Raw genomic sequence first — 20304 nt, forward strand, 5'->3', positions numbered from 1 at the left:
TATAGTAAAACCCATCACATTCCATTTGGTTTTTTTATGTTTGGGACAACAACCTTTGGACTGATGATATTTTACAAGTCTCAAAAGATCTATCACATTTTTCTCAGACAAATTCCTGAAGCTGTCACACTATTTGGTTTCTATTTGATTAGCATATCCTAAGCTTCCCTTCTCACAGCCTGATAAAAAGCAAGCACGTGACTTAAAAACTGAGCCTCCCTTTCCGTTAGCCAGGCAAGAGCTGTTGTTCAGTCCCATTCTCTTCTTCCTGCATTTCCCTGGAGATTTTCCAGCTGCTCAGACTAACAGTAATGATCCCTTCTGCTATCATGAAACCCAGCCAGAAAGGAGGGGACATTCCCCTATGAACTTCAACATTCCTGCTACTCCCTTTTTTAATTCTTCAACTCTCGAATGAATCCTTTTCTGTTTCCCTAATTCCTCTCAAAATTACTCTTTTTTTTTTTCTCCAATGGACTACCAGGAAATATGCTCTTCTGCAGCATGGTAAACTCTGCTGGTGCTGCTGTCTCCCAGCGAGGGGGCTTCTGTAGCTCTCTTTTGATGGGAAGATAGCATCACAATGACATCTTCCCTGACCTGAGTGCCTGCCTGAACTACTGCCGTAGAAAGATCAAGCCCCAATATGACTGGATGGCCCTAACCTATACAGTAGGGCAGGAGCTACTTTATTGAATACTAAATATTTGCTGAATGTATCAAATGTCTCCTAGCACTGCCAGCCTGGCTGCAGGCTTCTTCTCACCCTGCTGCCTGGGAGCTGCTCCCTGGCTCTGGCACCCCTTCACCTCCAGCTGGGAAGAAATGAGGCACCTTCCAGGATCGGTGTGTGGCCAGAGGCCAGATCCTGCCCGAGGAGGGAGGGAGGGGTAGCACCTGCACACCGGCGCGGCTCTGGAGCGTCTCCAAGAGCAGCAGCAGGTTTGCTGAGACGCCACCCAGCTGGGGAATGCACCTGCCCGGGCAGGCGGTGACGGCTGCAGCCGGACCTCGGTGCTGCCGCGGCACCAGGAAGGGGAGCCTCACCTGGGTCTTGGCAGGCACTTGCAGGAGGAAGGGAAGAGATTTTCCTCGTGGGCTCCCTCGTTAGCTGGATCCAGTGGAAGGAAAACCAGGAAAAACCACTGCTGCCAGCCAGGAGCAGGGAAGTGCGCTGGGCTGTCGCATACGGGCAGTGTCTTCCGCAGGTGAGTGATCCCTCCTCCCTGGGAGCTGTGCGGGAAGGAGCTTCAGCAGCAGCTGCTGACAGGTTTGAGGCTGCTTCAGACTTATTTCTTAAGAGACCCTGCTTCTTGACTCCAATTCGTTCCTTGCACCGCTGTTTCCTCTCAGCACGTAAGGCTTGGGAGTTTTTTGTTCCCTTGGAATTCCCAGGCCACCCTTGGCAGAGGTGCATCAGGACAGGCTCTGCGGGGTCAGGATAATGGATACCTGTTGTGCATACAGAGAGGAAAGGGAACATGGCATTTTACAATGGAGCGTGCCAAAACTGTCTAGATCTGTGTGAAAGGCAGCTGCACACTGACCCTGCTACAACAAGCCCTCCACCATCCTTAACCCCAGAGCCCCTGGGCTTGGGGAAAAGAAAGGACAGTCCACCATCATCCAGGGCTTCCCTGGGGTTTCCCAAATGGTGTCTCATGGCAGGAGCACTGGTGGGACAGATGCTCACTTCTGGGAAAGCATTATCCATCTGTCTGGGGAGAGAGGGTGGGCTCTCCCCAGAGGTGCAGATTAAACTGCACAGGTTTGCATGGATTTTGAGCAGCCCAGGAAAGGAGCATTGGGAATCGGTGGTTGGCGTGGCAGGCAAAGAAGTGTGGATGTCCTGCTAGGATTTTGGGTGAGACAGATAGATGCCACATAAAAGCCCCATTACTCCCATTGCAGGTTCCTCTATCCCCAGTCCTGAGTTCTCGGAGAAGAAACCTTCCCACATGCTCCCAGGGGCACAGACAGGCCTTGAACACCATGACATTCAGAGCTTCTGGTTTGTACATTGGCAGTGATTCAGGCATAAAACAAGATACATGAGCTTCATTCTCTTTGAGCCTATAGGGAGTTAGAATCAAATATGCTTAGGAAGCATTTCTTCACTGAGAAGGTGGTCAAACACTGCAACACACTTCCTAGAGAATTGGTTGATACCCCAAGCCGGTCAGTATTGAAGAGGCTTCTGGGCAATGCCCTAAAAAACATTCTTGAACTTGTTCAGCCCTGAATTGTTCAGGCAGTTGGACTAGATGATCTCTTTAGGTCCTTTTCTATTGAAATACAATCGAATAGACAGAATACAATAGACTAGAATACAATAGACAGAATAGAATGTACTGTTTCAGTTGGAAGGGACGTAACAGTTCAGGGCTGACTCTCTTGGTAAAGAAATGCTTCCTAAAGCATTGGAAGTTGAAAAAATTACATGAATTTATGGGAAAATGTTTATGCCTATTCTGGACTAAAGATTTTTGTGAGGCACAGAGTGGTGGCAAGTCCAAACAGTCTATGGCCAGACAAGGCCAAGAAGCAAATAAGCTGTGATAGACTGGGAAAGCAGGGGGCTGAGATGGCTTGGATTTGTTTGAGATTGTGAAGCTCTGTTGGCTCTCATCCACGTTACTCCTGTAAATCATTTTATGTATTGTTATTTTACAGCAAATCTTGTTGGACTCTTTCAGTCTCCGTGATGCTCACGAAGTCCACATAAAAGCTGCATAAAACCCTTCCAAGGCTGGAAATACAAGGAAGTACTGCAGGAGCCTGCCTCATCCCCAGACTTCCCCTCCTGAACCCTATGGGTAAGCGCTGTTTCAAGGGGTACCCTGGGTTTGAGGAGAGGAGGGAAGTGAGGAATATTTCAAGAGCTGAATTGTATGTGGCTCTGAAATAAGTCTTAATTCACATACAGTCCATGGTCTGTCTGTCAGATATCACACAGTCAGGCACTAAAAGTTCATAGGTAAATAAATATATGCATGTGTCATTCTGAGGCGATCAGCCAGTATTCCACAGGTATTCCACACCTGCAGCCAAGAGTGGCCAGAAGCACATTGACGATGACCCTCAATTTCCAGTTAAAAATTGCCAGAGTAGGGAAAAAAAAAAACCACAATGAAAAAGGAAAAACATGAATATTTTTGTTTTCCTGCATTCCCAGTGCTTTCCTGTTCTTCCTCCACAGCTGCCAGCCAGCAGTGGGGAAGGACAGCATGTTATTTTTTCCTGAAATGTGCCCTTTGGACTTAAAGCACTGTGTGGCTGGGCCAGTCCTCGCCTCCTTTTTCTCTTGCGTACAGACATGGCAGCACAGAAGGTGCTGGCTTCAGTAGTGAGTAAATGTAGAGATTAATGACCTGTGATCCACACTATCAAATACACAAATCTGATGGGCCAACTGGCTTGTTATGGTCTGTACCAGACCACGGAGACCAGGTAGCCCAAAGAACACCAATGGAAGGGACAACAGCTTTGGATGGATGTCCTCCCTCATGGCAGAGCAGGCATCTGTATTCTTCCTTTCTCTCAGTCTGATCTGTGCAAACCGATGTGCTGCATGATGCCAAGAAAGCAGATCAGCAAAGGTGCTGTGAGATCTAGGTTCATCCCTTCTCCAAGGAGTGGTGGGTGACAGCTCAGGGTAGGTCTGCTTTGGTTTAACATATAAAGACAGAGTTTTCTGAAGACGGTGGAAGGCAACCACCTTCTTCAGAAGAATGAGAAACTGTAACTAGATTTAAGGAGGAATGTTTTCATGGTGAGGGTGATTTAACTCCGGAATGATCCCTGAGGGGCTGTGGATCTGCCATCGGCACCTAAATGAATGGGGCCCTGACCTGCTCAGTCTGACTTTTAGGTGAACTCTGCTTTAAGCAGGTAACTTCACAAGGTCCCATCCCACCTTAATTATTCTGTGATTCTAGGAGTAAAAATACTGTTATTAGCAGCACAAACCCTCATGGTCTAGAGAAGCAAGTGTGGATGGTTTTAGAGCAAAGGTTATATTCCCAGAACATTTTCAAACAGACACAAGGAAACATGAAAGCACACTTCAGTGGAAACCTTTGCCTCTGCAAATAATTTGTTTAATAGAGGTTAATGTAACTCTGGGAAACTCTCCAAATAATTTGTTTAATAGAGGTTAATATAACACTGGGAAATACATACTTGTAGAGGTGATACCTAATTTTGTTCCTTGGCCAGATGCTCCTAAGGTTTTCTTTTGCTCCCTGACCTTCTTCTGAGTAAATAAAAAACTAAAATGGTTAAATTTTAAAAAGTAACATGAGAATGCAGTGCTGTGGCTTGGTTTTTGATCACATTTTCCCTCCTTGTGGTTTATGCCGTTGAGATCTTTTCGTTTACTGTTTGACTCGCAACTTGTGTGCATAATTTGGGTCAAGCAGCAGAAGGACACAGACTTTGCACTTCTCCAAGCTTTATGTTCCCTTAGTCCAAAATCTCAATCTAATCTACAAGCCTGCTATCTACTAGACTCACCCGGTAAGGAGGAGATAAGGCCCCTCTGTGCTTGGAGAAGGAAAGGCAGGAGGGAGCAGTGTTTAGCACCAAGCTGATTTGCATGGGCTGAGGAAACAACTCCAGACTCAATGTCTCGTCACTCCTCTCTACTTTAATAGTGCTCCGTGACATCCTCGCCTTCCTGGGGACTCGTGTCCTGGGCACACGCGGACAGCACAAGGTATCTGCTGTCCAATGCAAAATCAAAGTGTGTCCCAGCAGGCACAAACCAACATGCTCAACCACAGCTCTTTTCTCTCTCTAATTTATGCTTTCTGATTGTTCTGGCTCTAGCCAGGAGCTGTAGGTCTCCCACGGGCCTCCCAGCAAGGGTCCCCCCTCTGGAGCCCGGGTTTCTGTGCCGCAGCCCATCGCTGCCCGGGCACTCCAAGCAGCAGCAGCAGCAGCCGGGCAGGAGTAGCCCTGTGCGGCTCCCAGGGCGGGTGGCTCCCGGGCCTGCAAACCCGCCGTGGTCACAGACTTCCTGGACACGTGCTGCCGCTGGCAGCAGGCCCCGAGCCACGTCCAAAGTGACCTCATGCTCCATCACAGCCGGGGAGTGACTCAGGAGGAGCTTGGCCTGACACTGTCAGGCGGTGTCTGGTTCGGGCACTCCCCACACAATAGTCCTCCCTCTCCCCCCGCCCCATGCTGGCTGGGCCCTGATGGAGGGGGTTATGAGGTGTTTGCTGGCAGCAAAGGCATTGCCATAAGGGGATGCAGTCTGTGGAGAGCAGAGACAGGGAGAGCGATGGGAGGAAAGATCCCTGGTGTGTGCAGAGCTGCCATGTGTGCAGGTCATAAATTGTCCCTGCCTGTGTGTAATGAGCCCCGAGTCCCAGCGCCGAGCAGAGCAGGGTACAAACAGAGTGTGTTTGACATGGGCTGATGGGCTCCTGAGAGCCATTTCTAGCAGGCAGGGTGGCCGTCCCCCCACCCAGGAGAAGTGACACAGCTCTGACACAAGGGACCTGCGTCAGTTCCTGTCCCTGACATGGGCTCCTGCAGGACTCAGAGCAGTTCATGTGTGTGCCTGTGGTGGTCAAGGGTGCGTTATCCATGAGTAGGAGGTCTTGGGTCTCCAGGGTCTGCCCCATGTCTCCCGGGCTCAGCCATACCTGACACGTTCCCGTGCTGTCCTCCCCAACACCTCTCCTTGGTTTGGGTACTAGCTGTTCTGGAAGGTCTCTGTGGTGCTGTGGGACTGGCTGGAGCACTCACATGCCAGGGAGGAACATTATATGAGAGAAATGCAAGTTGTTTCCACTCTTGGTCTAAAATTGTACCCAAAGAAGCATTGAGGGGGGCCAGGATAGTGGGGACACAAGCCTGGGAACCACAGGCTGTGAGCTCATACAAGGTGCTGTGCCCAAGGGAGCCCAGCTAGGCACAGCACCGCGGAGCCACCACTGCCCTTCCCATACTCCCCTCCAGTGGCAAAGTGCTTCACAGACCAGCAGTGAGGAGAGCAAAATCGCAGGGTGCCAGCTGTCTGAAGGCTCTTTCCAAGGAAGTGCTGAGACCACTGGAGATGTAGCTACCATATTTCTGTAGGGGACTTTTGTGGGGAAACCACTGGCAGGGCAGGGATAGGGACAGGGCTGAGAACATGCAATTATGGCAGCTCTCACTCTTCTCAGCCACTGGAGTGGAAGGGTTAAACCCTGGTCCTGACCCCCACCTCCCGTTCAGGGCAGCAGAGCCAGTTGGTGACAAGAGGCTGATGCTGATGAGGGAGCATGTGAAGCTAGAGCTGTGAATGGGGCTTTATCCCAGGAGGGACCTGCCTCTGCTTCGTCCCTGCCCTGCTGCCAGCACCAGCTGCAGGCAGAGTCCTGCGGGCAGCAATGTGCCAGCAGCCTCTGAGCGGGACACACAGCTTTGGGGAGAAAGGAGACTCACCCTTGGGGCAGGCCGGGGTTCCCCACAGCGCGTGGAGGTCTCCCGGGAAGACGAGTGGCTGATTTGTTCTCCAGCACACGCGGCTTTTGTGAGGAAAGTGCAGTAAGGTCTGCAGGCCAGCCTGGAGCAACCACGGCCCAGGGTTTGGCAGGGCATTATTTGGTACAGGGGAGCAGGGTCTCTGTTTAATGATATCTTCTCTTCTTGACTATTTCAGATGAAAGACACAGGAAAGGAAGGACACAGCCCTGGTTGTTCCCCTATGGTGCTGCTCTGGGAATGCTCCATCATGCTTCACAGCCCAGCCTGGGTGGTGGGCTCAACCCCAGCACATAGACCATAGCTCTCCAGGTGGCACCACTGCAGAAGGAAACTCCATCAGGATCCAAACAATGAGACAGAGACATCACTGCTGGAGAAATGCAGCTGCCTTCACCATCGCTGCTGCCTTGACCCTCCATTTGCTGTAAGGGTGTAAATTCATCTGTACCACCACTGTGCCCTCCTTACCCAGCTGCCCATCATGCCAGAGCTGGCAGAGCTGAGCAGCCCCCGCACCCCTGCAGATGTGGACCATATCCAGAGGAATATCTTGGAAGAGCATGTGGAGCTCTGGTGGTTCCAGGATCCCAAAAAGTCCATCCTGTGCTATGGCATGGCCGTGGTGCTGATCCTGGCCTGCGGGATTGGGGGCATCATCCTGCTGTACAGCACTAGCAGCCGGTCTGGAGAGTGGCGGCTCGCCGTGGGCACCACACTCTGCCTCCTGGCCCTGCTCGTGCTGCTGAAGCAGCTGCTGAGCTCTGCAATCCAGGACATGAACTGCATCCGCAGCCGGGATCAGATCGAGCTCCTGAAGAGTGGGGGCTTCTCGGACTGCCTGGTGCTGCTGCTGAGCGCCCTGGTGCTGCTGGTCTGCGGGGTGGTGCTCACCATCCTCTCCACCACCACCATGCAGCTCAGCCCCGCACGGCCGCTGGCCAGCATGTTCACCAGCGGGGTTATCCTCCTGACTGCTGGCAGTGCCATCCTCCTCTGCCTGCTGCTATACCTGCTGTGCACCTCCTGCCGCCGGGCTGCCCCTCGGAGCCTGGAGACCGGAGAGATCCGCATCTTCACCATCTCTGGCCGCCTCGCTGGGAACAGGCGGCTTCCTCCCACTTCCAGCATGGCCAACCTGATCTGACCCAGGACACCTCTGCATGAGCCTTAGCGGATACAACCTGTCAGTGATGGCCTTTCCCAAGGAAGGGCAAGAGCTGCAGTGTGCCCCGTGTTCCTGTTGGAGATGACTGGCATTTGCTTTACCCCAGGCTGGTGGCACAGCAGAGACTCGGGGTGCTTGGACGGGCTCTGACCTGGCTGGCATTTTATCTTCACAAAGCCTTCTGTGGCAGCTGCTGCCTGCCCAGCTGTGACCCATGTTACAGAGCGAAGGTGAGCCTGTCCTGTACCCCTGGGGACCCCAGTACTTGCTTGGTTCCTGCAGTTGCTGGAACTGTGTCACACATTCTCCTGGCAGGAGAGGCTGTGATTGTGGGTGGTATAAAACCAACCTGTGCTCTGTGCAGAGCTTCCAGCTCCTGAGTGAAGTAGAGCCTCTAGCAGCTTGTGAATTGCAGGAAATATTCTGTGTGTCAGCAGGCATAAGGGAGCCTGGTGGGAGGTATGGCTGCAGGAGCTGCTCCCAAGAAATCACCTGTGTGTCTGTGGGATTGAGTGTGGGATTTGCATGGGATTGCGTATGGCAGAGCTGCAGCATGGCTGGACCTCACATGAAATGCTGTTCGTGTTTGCAATGCCAGGATCTGTTCCAGTGTTACATTTCTGCAGCCCATCGCTACCTGTGGTTTATCAAAGGGGTGATCAAGGAGTGCTGGCGTCAAGGCCCTGATGGGTTATCTGTGCTGGACTGAGTGTTGGGGCTCTGTTATCATGCCAGAGTGCTCCAGCTACATGAGCCACAAACAGCAAAGTGCAGTTGCTGGGGGATGGTGATGGGATGCCCAAATGTTGGGGCTGGGGCTGCTCTCTGCAACCGGGGAGCGCCATGCCCTCCCACAGGAGTTTCCCAAGCAGAGGCACCTCTGCTGCCAGGAGCCCTGCAGCTCATCCCAGTCCCTGCTTGTTCCCATGCTGTTTCTGTCTCCCAAGCGCTGCAGCTGCTGCAGGGCAGAAAAGTTCTTCTACTGTCACCTGGACCTTACCTGGAGCTTTTTTTGTGTTTTATCTCTACGAGGTGTCTTGTTTTTATCACCAAGGTGTCTCTCCCAGAGGCAGACTAACAATTAACCCCAGGAACTTTTCCCGTGACTTAAGGCTAATTTACCTGTCAAAATTCTCATTTCCTTCCTAGACCCATTAACCCTTTCACTGTCCTTTCCATAGACATAGATCCCAACCTCCTGCTGAAGATGCTTGTGGCATGACCTTCTCTTCCTCTTAGCCCAGTTGGTCAGAGCAAGGTGCTACTACCATGGTCATGGGTTTGAACCCCATGTGGGCCATTCCCTTAAGAGTTGGACTCTATGTTCCTTCTGGGCACCTTCCAGCTCAGACTATTCTGTGATTTTGTGATTCTTCATCTTCCTGTCTCCTCCCATTTCTCCCTCACCTGAGCTGCTCTGCCCCAGATGTTGGTTTTGCTCATTATTTGCCAAGTTTCCTCTGCAACGGAACAAGACTGAGCTATTATTTTTTGGAGCCTGGTATGAAATTCTTTTGGAAGAGGATGGTAGCTGATTCCCTTACTAACAGCACAAATCACTTTCTGTGTTACACCTGGAGGCAGAGTTCACCATCAGTGAGTCCCCCCAGGTACATGCTGGACAGTGAGGGCTTCATCCCTTCACAGCTCCACACCAACCATCCTCAATGCAGTGGGATCTCATGAGACCACACCTGTATTCACCTGCTCTTGCCCTGCTCCTGCCAACTTTCCTTTGCCTGAAGCCTTGGATTGTTTCCCCCAATGTACAGGTAAATCATTTGGGCTTTTCTCTCTGTATCTCTTATTTCTACATTTTCCTCTGCCACTTTCACATCATCTGTAGATTTTATTAAACTGCTGTTTCCTCTTCTCTCTGCATCTCCTCCCTTAATCTGCCCAAGAGCTCAGACAGTGGTGGTGAGCTGAGATACTCCTGTACTAAATCTCTTCAAAGCTGAGCTGTTCTTCCCCTCTGGGCTGTTTGGCCCCAGGTCCACCAGGGACCCCTGTGCCTACGCAGGAGGGGACAGGCTAGAGCTGAATGGTTTTGCACCATCACCATTGCTGCTGCTCTGCACGTCTGTGTCAGTGCATGTGCACTTATGCCAGGCTGCACCCCCTCTGCCAGCACCAGTGCTCCAGCAGTGACTGCCAGCTCCCCCAGCCCGCACGTGCTGACGGGCCACAGCTGCCTGCACACCAGCTGTTTTGCACATCTGGGCATTTCTGTGAAGAGGCCTGACTGTGCCCAGCTTGCAGCTCTGTGCTGCCTGCATGTCAATGTGAATCCTGTCCCCCCCATAGCCCCTTCAAAATGTGCCCCAAGTGCCTGTGAATTGTGCCAGAAAAGGGTGACTGACTGTGGGCCACAACAGCAACCCAAGGAGATAATGGCTGAGAACAGGCTGTGCCTGAAGATGGTGGCTGGGTGTCCAGCTGCCCAGAGGGACAGCCTGTGCTGCCCAATCACTGACTCACCTCTGCAGCACAGGTGCTGGTTTGTTTCTTGGTTCCTGTGTTGTGTGTGGGAACACATAATAAAGTGTTAGAGAAGCTGATTGTGTTGAAGGCTGATACTTGAGCGCAGGCCTCTCTGCAGAGCGGGAGGTGTCAGGGCTTTGCAGAGTAATCCCAACAGCCCAGGGTCCCTTGTATGGCTGTGGTTTCAGATCACCAATTAGTGTGACAATGCCACCACAGCCCCAAAAATGCATGTACTTCTTTCCTGATACACAACTCCCACCTCCAGCTGCATGTTAATCTCCCTCTGCTTAAGAACCCTGACATATCCAGATCCCCTTACCACTGCTCTGTGAACCTGAGACCTGGCCGTGCCCCTGAAATACGTTCACATGGAGCACACAAAGCCTCCTGAATATGTCAGTGCTGGCTGGTTTGTTTACAGAGAAGCTGTTTCACCCTGTGGCAGGGCTGAGCCTCGTGGCAGCAGCTGCTGCCTGACACGAGCCTGGAACCAGTCTGCCTGCATGCCTGCTCCTGGTCCCGGCCAGCCTCAGCCCCGCCTGCAAAAACCTGACAGCACAGCAGCTTCCTGGGTGGACACCTGGAGAAGGATCCTCCTTTTCTGCTCTGACCCCTTGTATTCCCAGCTCTGCCTGCCAGATGTATTTCCCCCCAAACATGAGTTGCCAGGTTTCACCCCACTTACACTGCAGCTGCCTGAGAGAGGGAGCAGAAGAATACACACAGACACACACAAGAAAACCTGCCATGTCTGCTTGGTTAAAAAATATATGGGTGGGCCTATCAGCAGGGTCAAAGTAGACAAGCCATCCAGCCAGAGCGCTGAGGGACTGGTAACATCCTGGACGAATAAGCCTGGGCTCTCCTCCTGTCCCTGTTCCCTGCGAGCAGAGCCCAACCCCCCCGGCTGCCCCCTCCTGTCAGGGAGTAGTGCAGAGCCACAAGGTCCCCCTGGAGCCTCCTTTGCTCCAGACTGAGCCACACCAGCTGCCCCTGGTGCTCCTGTCCCTATGGCCACCAGCAGGATGTCCCCACAGGCCTTACAGAGAGGCCCTGACCTCAAGTGACCACCCCACACAAGCAGGAGCCCCCCAGTGCTCCAGTAGCGGGGTCAGGGAAGGTCAGCATTAGCAGCGCCTTGAAGAAGCTGAATTTTGCCATAGCTCTAGTTCTCAAAAGAATGGGAACATTCCAGAAATTCAAATTACCTCTTACAGATATTTTTTCTCCTAAATGTCTCCCCTCCAAGAAAATAAGCTGCTACCTCTGTTCATCCTTAAAAAGAGAAGCTGAAATTTTTCTGTCTTGGTGATACCTGGATTTGGAGCAAAATGGAAAAGACTCTGCACATACAACCAAGATCTCTAATCTCACCTCCTCCAGGGCAGGAAAGGTAGAACCTGCTATGGAGAGTTTACCTACTAAGTCCCCGCTTAAGAAACTGCATCGTGAAACCCTTCCTAGCAGCAGCAGGATCAGAAAATAAAGGAGGTTCTCTGTGTATTGCTGTGCCATGTTTTTTACCTGCAGCAAACCCAACTCTTTCATGTGCAGCGATTTCTCAGCTAAGCCCTCCTCTCAGCTTTAACCATTCCTTTCCTAAAAGGCAGAGAGAGTTGCATATGAATTTCTGCCACATCTAAAAAGGCTGATTTTACAAACAAAAGAAACGTAAATAATGCACTGCTCAGTTTGTAGTGTCTATTCCACACGGAGTGTCTCATTATTTCCCGACTCCTTCTTAGGCAAGGAGCTGGGAATTTCTGATTTACCCACACCTTGCCTGAGGCAGCACTGGCAGAGCTCAGTCACAGCTAAAAATCACCAAATATGTTTTGGGGCCTCCACTTCTTTTAGACTGTTCTGAAAATGAAAACAATACCTGTGGTACTCGCTAAGGAAAAAATATGGAAAGCTAGAAGCTCACCAGGAATCCTGCCCCAGCACCAATGGCTGCAGTGTGTAAATCAGAGCCCAGCTCTCATTTTGCCACTGGCATTTTCTTGCCCAGTGTAAGATTACAGCAGAGGAACAGCAGAGAGCAGGAGTTAGGGCAGATGAAAATAGCTTTGCAACACTACTTGCTGCCCTCACACATGAGGTCACATACATTTAATGGCTATTTTAAACTCAAACAACTTTTTAAGCATCCAGGGGCCAGGGTCATCATTTTTTTCCACATTAACAGATATTTAGAGAAACCAGAAAAATAGAATAAGCTGAATGGTTTTAGTACCTCAAAGCTGGTTTTCACTGCTGTTGCAGCCTAAACTTGGGGCACTTCAGTCTTCTTATTTCAGCCACCTGGGAAGAATTAATTGCTGTTAACAGTCAAGAGCCCAAGACAAACCTCCGTTTTTCTCAAATGATGTTATTTCCTTATTGCATATGAAAAGGTAGACTTTATTTTATATAAAAGAGTATAAAATCACGCAGTAATTACAGAACAAGTGGAAGATGAGGATTATCAGCAAATGACAAAAAAAAAGGGAAAGAAGCAAATCCTTTATCAGGTGACAAAATAAAATGAGCCTCACCCCTTTACACTTCTCACATCCAAACCACAAGAATGTTTAATTAGGAACCCATTCAACAAAGTTTTTCCTCAGTGAGGCAGTTCCAGCCTGCGATGGAACCACAACCCATGGTATGGAAAACAAGAGCAGATCTAGGGAGAGCAGCCTTTATGAAGCACAGTTCTATTAACAGCTGGATTACTGAACAGCACTAATTTTTATTGTGCCTCAGTGTTTTCGTGCCAAGATCATCAACAAGTATAAAGGTATGCCAGCTGTTTGAGAAGGACAAGACTATAAATTGCCTAAAAGCTGCCTAAAGCCGTTCCTGGTTCAGTGTGGCTGCTCCCAAGCCTGGCACTGGGAAGTTTAACATACAAGGGAGTGCACACAGCTGTAAATCCACTCTTCCTGCTCCTTGAGGGGCATCACGTGCTGAGAGACCTGGCACAAGAGAAAGCAGAGGTGAAAGAGAGTTCTCTTTATTGGAAAACTCTTACCCAATGTGCTGTGCAGGCAAAATGTTCAGTACTTGTATCACTAAATGATAAACATTCATCATATACACTGACAGCTGATACTTAAAAACTACTGTTGAACTTAACAGCAAAATATCCCTAAGGATTGAGCCTACAGTTTATACTGAATGAAGCCTAAATTCAAATTTAAAACCACCTTACAGGATGAGGCTATGGATATCTAAAGTGTCAGCAGCAATTTAAATAGGGCCCAGCCTTGCCTGTGTCATGGGACTGCTCTGTTGACAACAGGTTTGAATGAATCCACCCTGGAAAGCTGGGAAATATAAAATAGCTTGGATGCCTCTGCTTTTAAACAAAGAGAGTGTTTCCGAGGGTGGCAGGTTCTGCTGTGCTGGGAATGCAGCACAAAACACAAAAATCCGACTGCAACTCCTGGATCCCACAGCAGGAAGGACATGGAGATTCCCAGTGGGAATCAGGAATGCAGCACTCGGCTGTGCTCCCACCACTCCCTCAGGAATAGCCAGGTTTAGCTCATTCTGTCTGCCCAGAGAGGGGGGATTTGCTCCTGGATCCCCTGGAATGTTCCAGGCCAGGCTGGACACTGGGGCTGGGAGCAGCCCGGGACAGTGGGAGGTGTCCCTGCCCGTGGCAGCGCTGGCACTGGATGAGCTTTAAGGTCCTTCCAAGCCCAAATCGTTCTGTGAGTCTTAGAGCCCTGAAATTCTCATGACAGAGGTGGAACTGCAAGAGCTTAAGGTCCCTTCCCAAAAAAACCCCATTGCACGATTCCGCAGCTTCTGGAGCCCTCGGTCTCCATGGAAATGCAGTTTCAGAGGAGCTCCGAGGAAATGGTGTTTTGGGGAGAGCAGAGTGGCTGGAACAGAGGAACAGGAACAGTCTCCTGGAGCAAGCCCTTGTGTCTCGGAGAGCGGGATCGGCTCGTTCCTAGCGCACCTGGTGACTCGCAGAGCGGGGGATGGAAATGCAGCCCCGGTCCGAAAGAAACCCTGCCCGGGAAGGTGAGCTGGGATTGGGAGCTGGCGGGGGGAGCTCGCTGTTAAAGGTGATCTTTTGGCTGTAAAGGTGCGCCTTTGTCTCTCTGCCGAAGCTCCCGGCCGTAGCGCCCTTTTGGCTGTTGTCTCCTGATTTTATGAAACTTTGATGAAACGGTCCCTTTTCTTCAACTTTCCTTCAAACTCTGCAGTGAAGCTCGTTTTGGCAGCTGCGCGTGCGCGGATCCTTGCGCGTGCGGAGATGGCCGGGGGTGCGCGGATCAGTGCGCATGCGCGGGGGGACGCATCACGGGTGATCCCTCCGCGGGCAGGGTCGCATCACAAATAGTCCCTCCTGGCGGATCACTCCGCCTGCGCATGCGCATAGCCGCGGATCCCTCCACGGGCGGGCCGCATCACCTCTGGTCCCTCTGTTCTGAACGGTATTGTGATGTTGGCTTTTTGCACGTTCCAGAATTGTTAGGAATGGATTGCGATGTTGTTTTTTTCATGTTCCTTAATGTGAGAAAAGCTTTGCCTGGGTTCTGTAATGTAATGCTGTAGAATGGCTGCAGTTCGTGCGGCCAGTTTGGCAAGGATGGGGGGGGTCTTCACATTCCTGGAAAACCTTATCAGAAGAAAAGAACCCGAAACCAGACGGATTGAAGCCAAGGAAAAAATAAGACCGATAAGATGATACTCAGCAACTCCAAAGAATTAATGAATGGTGCATGACGGTGATGAATAGGAAATAAGCGATGGACTTTTAAAGCCGATCTTTTGGATGTAGAGTTGTGCCTTTGGCTCTCTGCCCAAGCACCCGGCCGTAACACCCTTTGTGCTGTTGTCTCCTAATTGTCCCTTTTATTAAACTTTCCTTCAAATTTTACAAAGAGTGAAGCTCGTTTTTCACAGAACCAAGGGCACAGTAAATTTGGGGAACAGCAGGTGACAATGTCACTGAATCAGCCTGGGGCTGGTTCTATGATCACACCTGGATTTACAGTTTCTGTCATTTTTGACATAAAATTATTGCCCGGCCACGATTCTACTGCTCAGTGATGCTCCAACAGGACCTGTGAAGATCTTATTTGTGCCATTAAAGAGTCAGACTCACCATGTGGCAATAATGTCAAGGAAAGCTGGCACACAGACCAAAACAAAGCTGGTAGGCTACACTGGATGTCCAATGGGACTGGCAAATAACCTCGATTTCAGTTTACTTACAGAAACGCAAACTTAAAAATAAGATAAACACCCCTTAATCTCACAACTACAAACTGAGTTGTTGCTAGTCAAAAAGAAATACTTCGTTGCAGCATATGAACCATTCCAGGTGGAGACAAAATTCAAACTCATTTTAGCATCCTTTCCTTTCATGTTGTAAAACTAAAGATCATCAGCTGTGGTGCTCAGGTCTCTCCCGTGGCTGGAGAGTACCATTCAACCAGATCTTAACACCACGTGATTTTAAAGCATTCCTCAATCACATCGTAACCCCCAGGACCAGAAATGCACTTTTCCAGCAGTTTTCTTGGCATTATTCAGCTTTTCTCAGGATGAGGCCACTGAGTTTTCCCCCAGACTTGGCTGCAATCATGAGATGTTCAAGAGTCCCAGCACTTGGACAAACCCACAGTTGCAGGAACAAGTTTCCATGTGCTGTTCCTGTTCTGCAGGGCACTTTCTTACCAGGAATGAAGTTGTCCATCCTTCTCTTTGAAGGACAGGGAACTTCCAGTCACTTCATATGTACTACGAAGAAAGAGGATTTTCAGAGACTTTTACTCAACTACACTGTGGTAACCACCAGGGAACTGATACTTGCAATTACAGAGAAACCCCACAAACCAAGCATCCCTTAAGCACTCCAAAACAAGGCAAACACATCAAAATTTATTAAAACCCAGTGGTTTGCATTTGCTAAAGAAACCCTCTGGTTTTAGTCACCTCATTTCTTGGGACCAGAGGATTTTGCTACTCGGGATTTTGGCAATGCAGTTCTTGCACTGCTTTCTTTAGGGCAGCACTGCTAAAATGTAGCAAATATCTGGAATCAAGTTTCCAGGGGCTTTGCCCTCCGTAGATCAACCCCCTGGATCTCTGGTTACATAGCCAGGTGTAGTGGTTTGGTCCAAAATACTCATTACTCTGTATCTTCTGTGAGATAAGATTTAGGAGAAATGCAAAGCAGGCACCAAACTTGAAAGAATATAAAGAAGTTTATTAACAGACCTAAAAGAAGGGGAAAAAAAAATTATACCACACCTTCAGAACTCTCCTCCTCCCCCCACCTTCCTCCCTTCTCCCACTGACAATGTGAAAAGACAACCCTTAAGATGTTCAGTCTGTTTATCACTTCCATAATAACCTTGTTCAGTCCATTTAGAAAGAGACGTCTCTTCTTGCTCGTGCTATGAAAACAGTATCACAACGAGACAGCCGCCCACTTCCAAATACTGTTCAGTCCATTTAGGAAGAGGAGTCTCTGCTCGCATGTGAGTCCCTTCCCCCGACTTGCAGCTTGTTCAAGGTCACACACAGATAGCAACTGGCTTCCCCGCAACTGCTTTCGAGGGTCCACTCTTGGAAGTTTTTTGGGGTACAATTTTAAGGCTGAGCCATTCAGAAACAAAACCAGAGGCCCTTCTCCTTCCCTGGGAGCAAAGGGTCTTCCTCATCTTCATCGTTAAGACTATCTCTGGGAGCATCTCTAGGAACTGAGGTTTTCTCCTTTCCCGTTTGGAGCAAAAGTCCTCATCTGGTCCATCTCTCCCTGTCCAAACTTCTCATGAAATTACAGCTGCGTCAGCATCTGCCTATCTCAGCGCAGGTGCTTTTGCTCACGAGCTGAACACTCCACCCCCCATATCTTCATGAAATTACAACAGGATACTCTGATATATCATAGCTTCACAACAGAATTTCAGCTTTAAGCATCTCCTCTCTCTCTTCCCTCAGGTTTTCAGCTCTTCACAGCAGTAAAAGGGTTAATCTCACCTCAGCCTTGCAGCTTTGCAGCTGGAATGTTGAATTTTTCTTATCGCAGTGGAGAGGGGGGAGAGCCGAGCCGCTCCGGCTGCCCATGGCAAGGCAGTGGGGGGGGTTCCACGGCTGGAACAGGTCCATGGCTCCAGGATGGCCGTGGCCCGGCCCGGCCTGGCCCAAGCAGGGCCTGGCCGGGCCCGCTGGCCCCCACACGGGCCCCGCAGCCACCTGTGCCAGCGCCGGAAACGAGAGAGAGCTTGGAGGGGGAGTTTGTCTGTTCTTAAGTGTGGATCACAGAGGCGCTCACAACTTTAAGTGGCTTAGAGAATTGTCCGTATTCAAACTGGCCAGCTGATAGGTTCTATCAGTTCCCAGAGGAAACTGTAAGCACCCCTTAGCAAGGACATCCCTTCCGGGACTATGCTTGCTAACCTATGACACCAGGCTTTACCTGCTGCTCATTTACTACCCACATCTTCTTCCACACCTTTCTCTCCTCCACCTCCCATTTTCCCTGACTTTTCAGAACATTTTCTGACTTTAGAGCCAATTCTGTCCTAGCACTTGGAATTCCCGTGGACAAAATGCTCCAAGACAAATTCCTGCTGGCAAGGGCAGCCCTTGGGACCTGCTGCTGCAGCTCTGGCAGCGAGCTCACCTGGACGTGAGTGACTGCACGTGAGTGACTGCACGTGAGTGACTGCACGATCCAGGGGAGGATCCGAGACATTCCCGGCCCTCCACGCTTCCCAAAACACCTCATCAGAGCCCAGCACGGCTTTACCCCCAAGCCTCTGCTTCTGGGATGGAGCTGAAGTGTCAACGATGGAAAACTCGGCGCTGGAATGCTGCCACATCCCACCAGGCCCTGGGTGCACATCCAAAAACCTGCACAAACTAACACTTCATCCCAGGGAACAAGTTTCCCAGGCTGCTTATTCACAGTGATCCACAGGGATCCTGCTGTGTGTGCACTCAGGAATGCTGCATATTCCAACTCCAACCCCTTCCTAGAACAAATTAATAAACCAATGCCTGCTGCTTTTCCATCAGGGAAGGCTGCTCTATCCATCACTTTCAGAGGTGCACACAGCATCCAGGGATGCTGGCAGATGGAATCAAAGTTGAACAGCTGCCACACATCACAAAAGACAAATTTCTACATGGCTTTTAAAAAATCCCAAACCAGTTATTTGCTCCTTTATGCCCTAAGAAGGCAGCAATCCCAAATTATCATTGTTTTTTTCCGAAGAAGTGAGATATTTACAGGTACTGGGGCACCTCAGAATTTGAAATAGCTTACTCTGAGGTTCTACCCTAAGCACCAAGCACCCTCAGCCCCTCTCTCCTTCATGGTCCATGAGAAAGAACGTTTGCTACTGGTGTTGGTGTCCCAGGGGAAGAGAATATTTTACGTTTGGAAAAGAGCAAATGTAGGGAAAAGCCTCCCTTTGCAAACTCGACTTCAGCACACCTCTTCCGACCAACATCACATTCCCTGCTGGGATTCCCTTGGGCTACCAAGTGACAGGAGCAGGACGAACCCACGGAGGAATCCCCCCGCAGTGAGATGCATTCCAGTGCTGTGGAAGGGAGCGCTGCTCCCTCCCAACACCTCACCGCCTCCACGCTGTGCCCTTGCTTTGTGGTTTAGCTGGAAAACCCAGCGATAGCCAGAAGGAAGAAGAAGGAAGTAGAGCAAAGTCGTGTTTGCTTCCATCCCTCCGCCCTGGCCAATATCCACTCGCTCCCGCAGGCAGGGAGAGGCTCCCCGGGGGGCTTTTCCTACCTGCACCGCGAGCTGTCCCCCGCCAGCCCCGTCAGCTCATCTGTCCCTCCCCGCGTTCCTTCCCCGCCGCGGACCCGCCGAGCGCCAGCGATTTCCGCCGCCGCTGCGCGGCCCCGCTGCCGGCGGCCGGGGAGGGCATCCCGGAGCCGCGGAGCGCCCGCTGCTCACCCCGGTGGCGGCGGCGATGCGGGCGATGAGCTGGATGCCGTCCTTCATGCAGAAGCGGCCGTCGCCCCCCACCTCGAGCGTGGCGTCCTGGCGCTCGGCGGGCGGCACGGTGGCCAGCACGCTCTGGATGAAGTTCTCGCTGTAGTTGGCATTGCTCTGGAACACCGTCACCCGCTTGCGCAGCCCAATGCTGCCCGGCTTCTGGTCGCCGTAGGGCTTCGTCTGCACGGTCACGATCCGCACCACGGCCGGCGCCGGGCGAGCTCCGGGAGCCGGGGGGCGACCGCGGCCGCCCGGCCCCGCCGCCGCCCCCGCCCCTTGAAGGCACCGCCCGCGCTCCCGGCCGGGCCCGCAGCGGCCGCAGGCGGCAGCAGCCGTGTGCTGCTCTGCCCTGGCCTGCTCTGCCTTGCCCTGCTGGCACTGCCCCGCCCTGCCCTGTGCTGCCCATGCTGCCCTGCCACAGCCCCGAGCACCTCCGTGTCCTGCTGCTCTGCTCGATCCCAGCCACTGCCACGGAACTATGGAGAGGTTTAGGTTGGGAAAGAGCTTCAAGATTTTCAAGTCAAACCGCTCCCCAGCACTGCCAAGGCCACCACTGCCCCATGTCTCCAAGGGCCACATCCACACTTTGCTTTGAAATCTCTCCAGGGATGGGGACTCCACCACTGTGCCAGGACCGGACACTTTCCCTGAGATCCAATCTAACCCTCCCCTGGCCCAGCCTGAGGCCGTTCCCACTTGGATTTTTAATTTCTTTTAAGACATCCCCAAGACTAAAAAGAAAAGACTGCATCTAGCACGAATTCATGTGATTGAAAAGCATGTTGAAAAGTCCAGAAAATACCCTCCAAAAGATAACTGAAATGCATTTTCCCAGCACTCAGATTTAAATTTCTTACCCAAAAGATATAAGAAATTTCCAAAAATTACAGTATATAATGTATTTTCATGGGTAGCTGATGAGCCCAGAAGGCAAACAATGAGACAGTAACTGAAGACGTAAAGCTCAGTTTAGAAATACGGCATTTAAGAGCAAAAGCTGTCTGACCACCAAAAGAAGCCAGCAGGTTTTCCTCCTGCTCATGGCTTCAAGTGGCACATTTGATCTCTGGCCTGTATCACTCATCCAGTGCCTGACCCATTTGTCCCCTTTGGTTTACATCCTCATTTACATCCTCATTTACATCCTCATTTACATCCACATTTATTACACAATAAATGTGCATTATTTACT

General features: G+C 50.9%; 2 protein-coding genes across 4 annotated transcripts; one reads left to right on the plus strand and one right to left on the minus strand.

Annotated features, from left to right (window-relative positions):
* Positions 1-715: 715 nt before the first annotated feature.
* Positions 716-10206, plus strand: TMEM125 (transmembrane protein 125). 2 transcript variants are annotated; one of them, XM_042030455.1, is made up of 3 exons: positions 716-1208; positions 2674-2816; positions 6656-10206. In XM_042030455.1, the coding sequence occupies exon 3, from the start codon at positions 6962-6964 to the stop codon at positions 7622-7624; it is 663 nt and encodes a 220-aa protein (XP_041886389.1). In that variant the 5' UTR covers positions 716-1208; positions 2674-2816; positions 6656-6961; the 3' UTR covers positions 7625-10206. The 2 variants fall into 2 exon arrangements, with proteins under 2 accessions (XP_041886389.1, XP_041886390.1); XM_042030456.1 differs by lacking the exons at positions 716-1208; positions 2674-2816 and adding an exon at positions 6153-6545.
* A 2277-nt stretch (positions 10207-12483) lies between these two features.
* Positions 12484-19800, minus strand: LOC121665750. 2 transcript variants are annotated; one of them, XM_042030452.1, is made up of 2 exons: positions 19071-19793; positions 12484-13092 (listed from the first exon to the last, which is right to left on the minus strand). In XM_042030452.1, the coding sequence occupies exons 1-2, from the start codon at positions 19689-19691 to the stop codon at positions 13018-13020; spliced, it is 696 nt and encodes a 231-aa protein (XP_041886386.1). In that variant the 5' UTR covers positions 19692-19793; the 3' UTR covers positions 12484-13017. The 2 variants fall into 2 exon arrangements, with proteins under 2 accessions (XP_041886386.1, XP_041886385.1); XM_042030451.1 differs by having other exon boundaries at positions 13009-13092; positions 18903-19800.
* Between the last annotated feature and the right edge of the window lie 504 nt (positions 19801-20304).

The sequence above is a fragment of the Corvus kubaryi genome, unplaced genomic scaffold (assembly GCF_017639235.1).
Source record: "Corvus kubaryi isolate FWS band 111438036 unplaced genomic scaffold, C.kubaryi_AGA036_p1.0 37334, whole genome shotgun sequence".
Classification (NCBI taxonomy): Eukaryota; Metazoa; Chordata; class Aves; order Passeriformes; family Corvidae; genus Corvus; species Corvus kubaryi.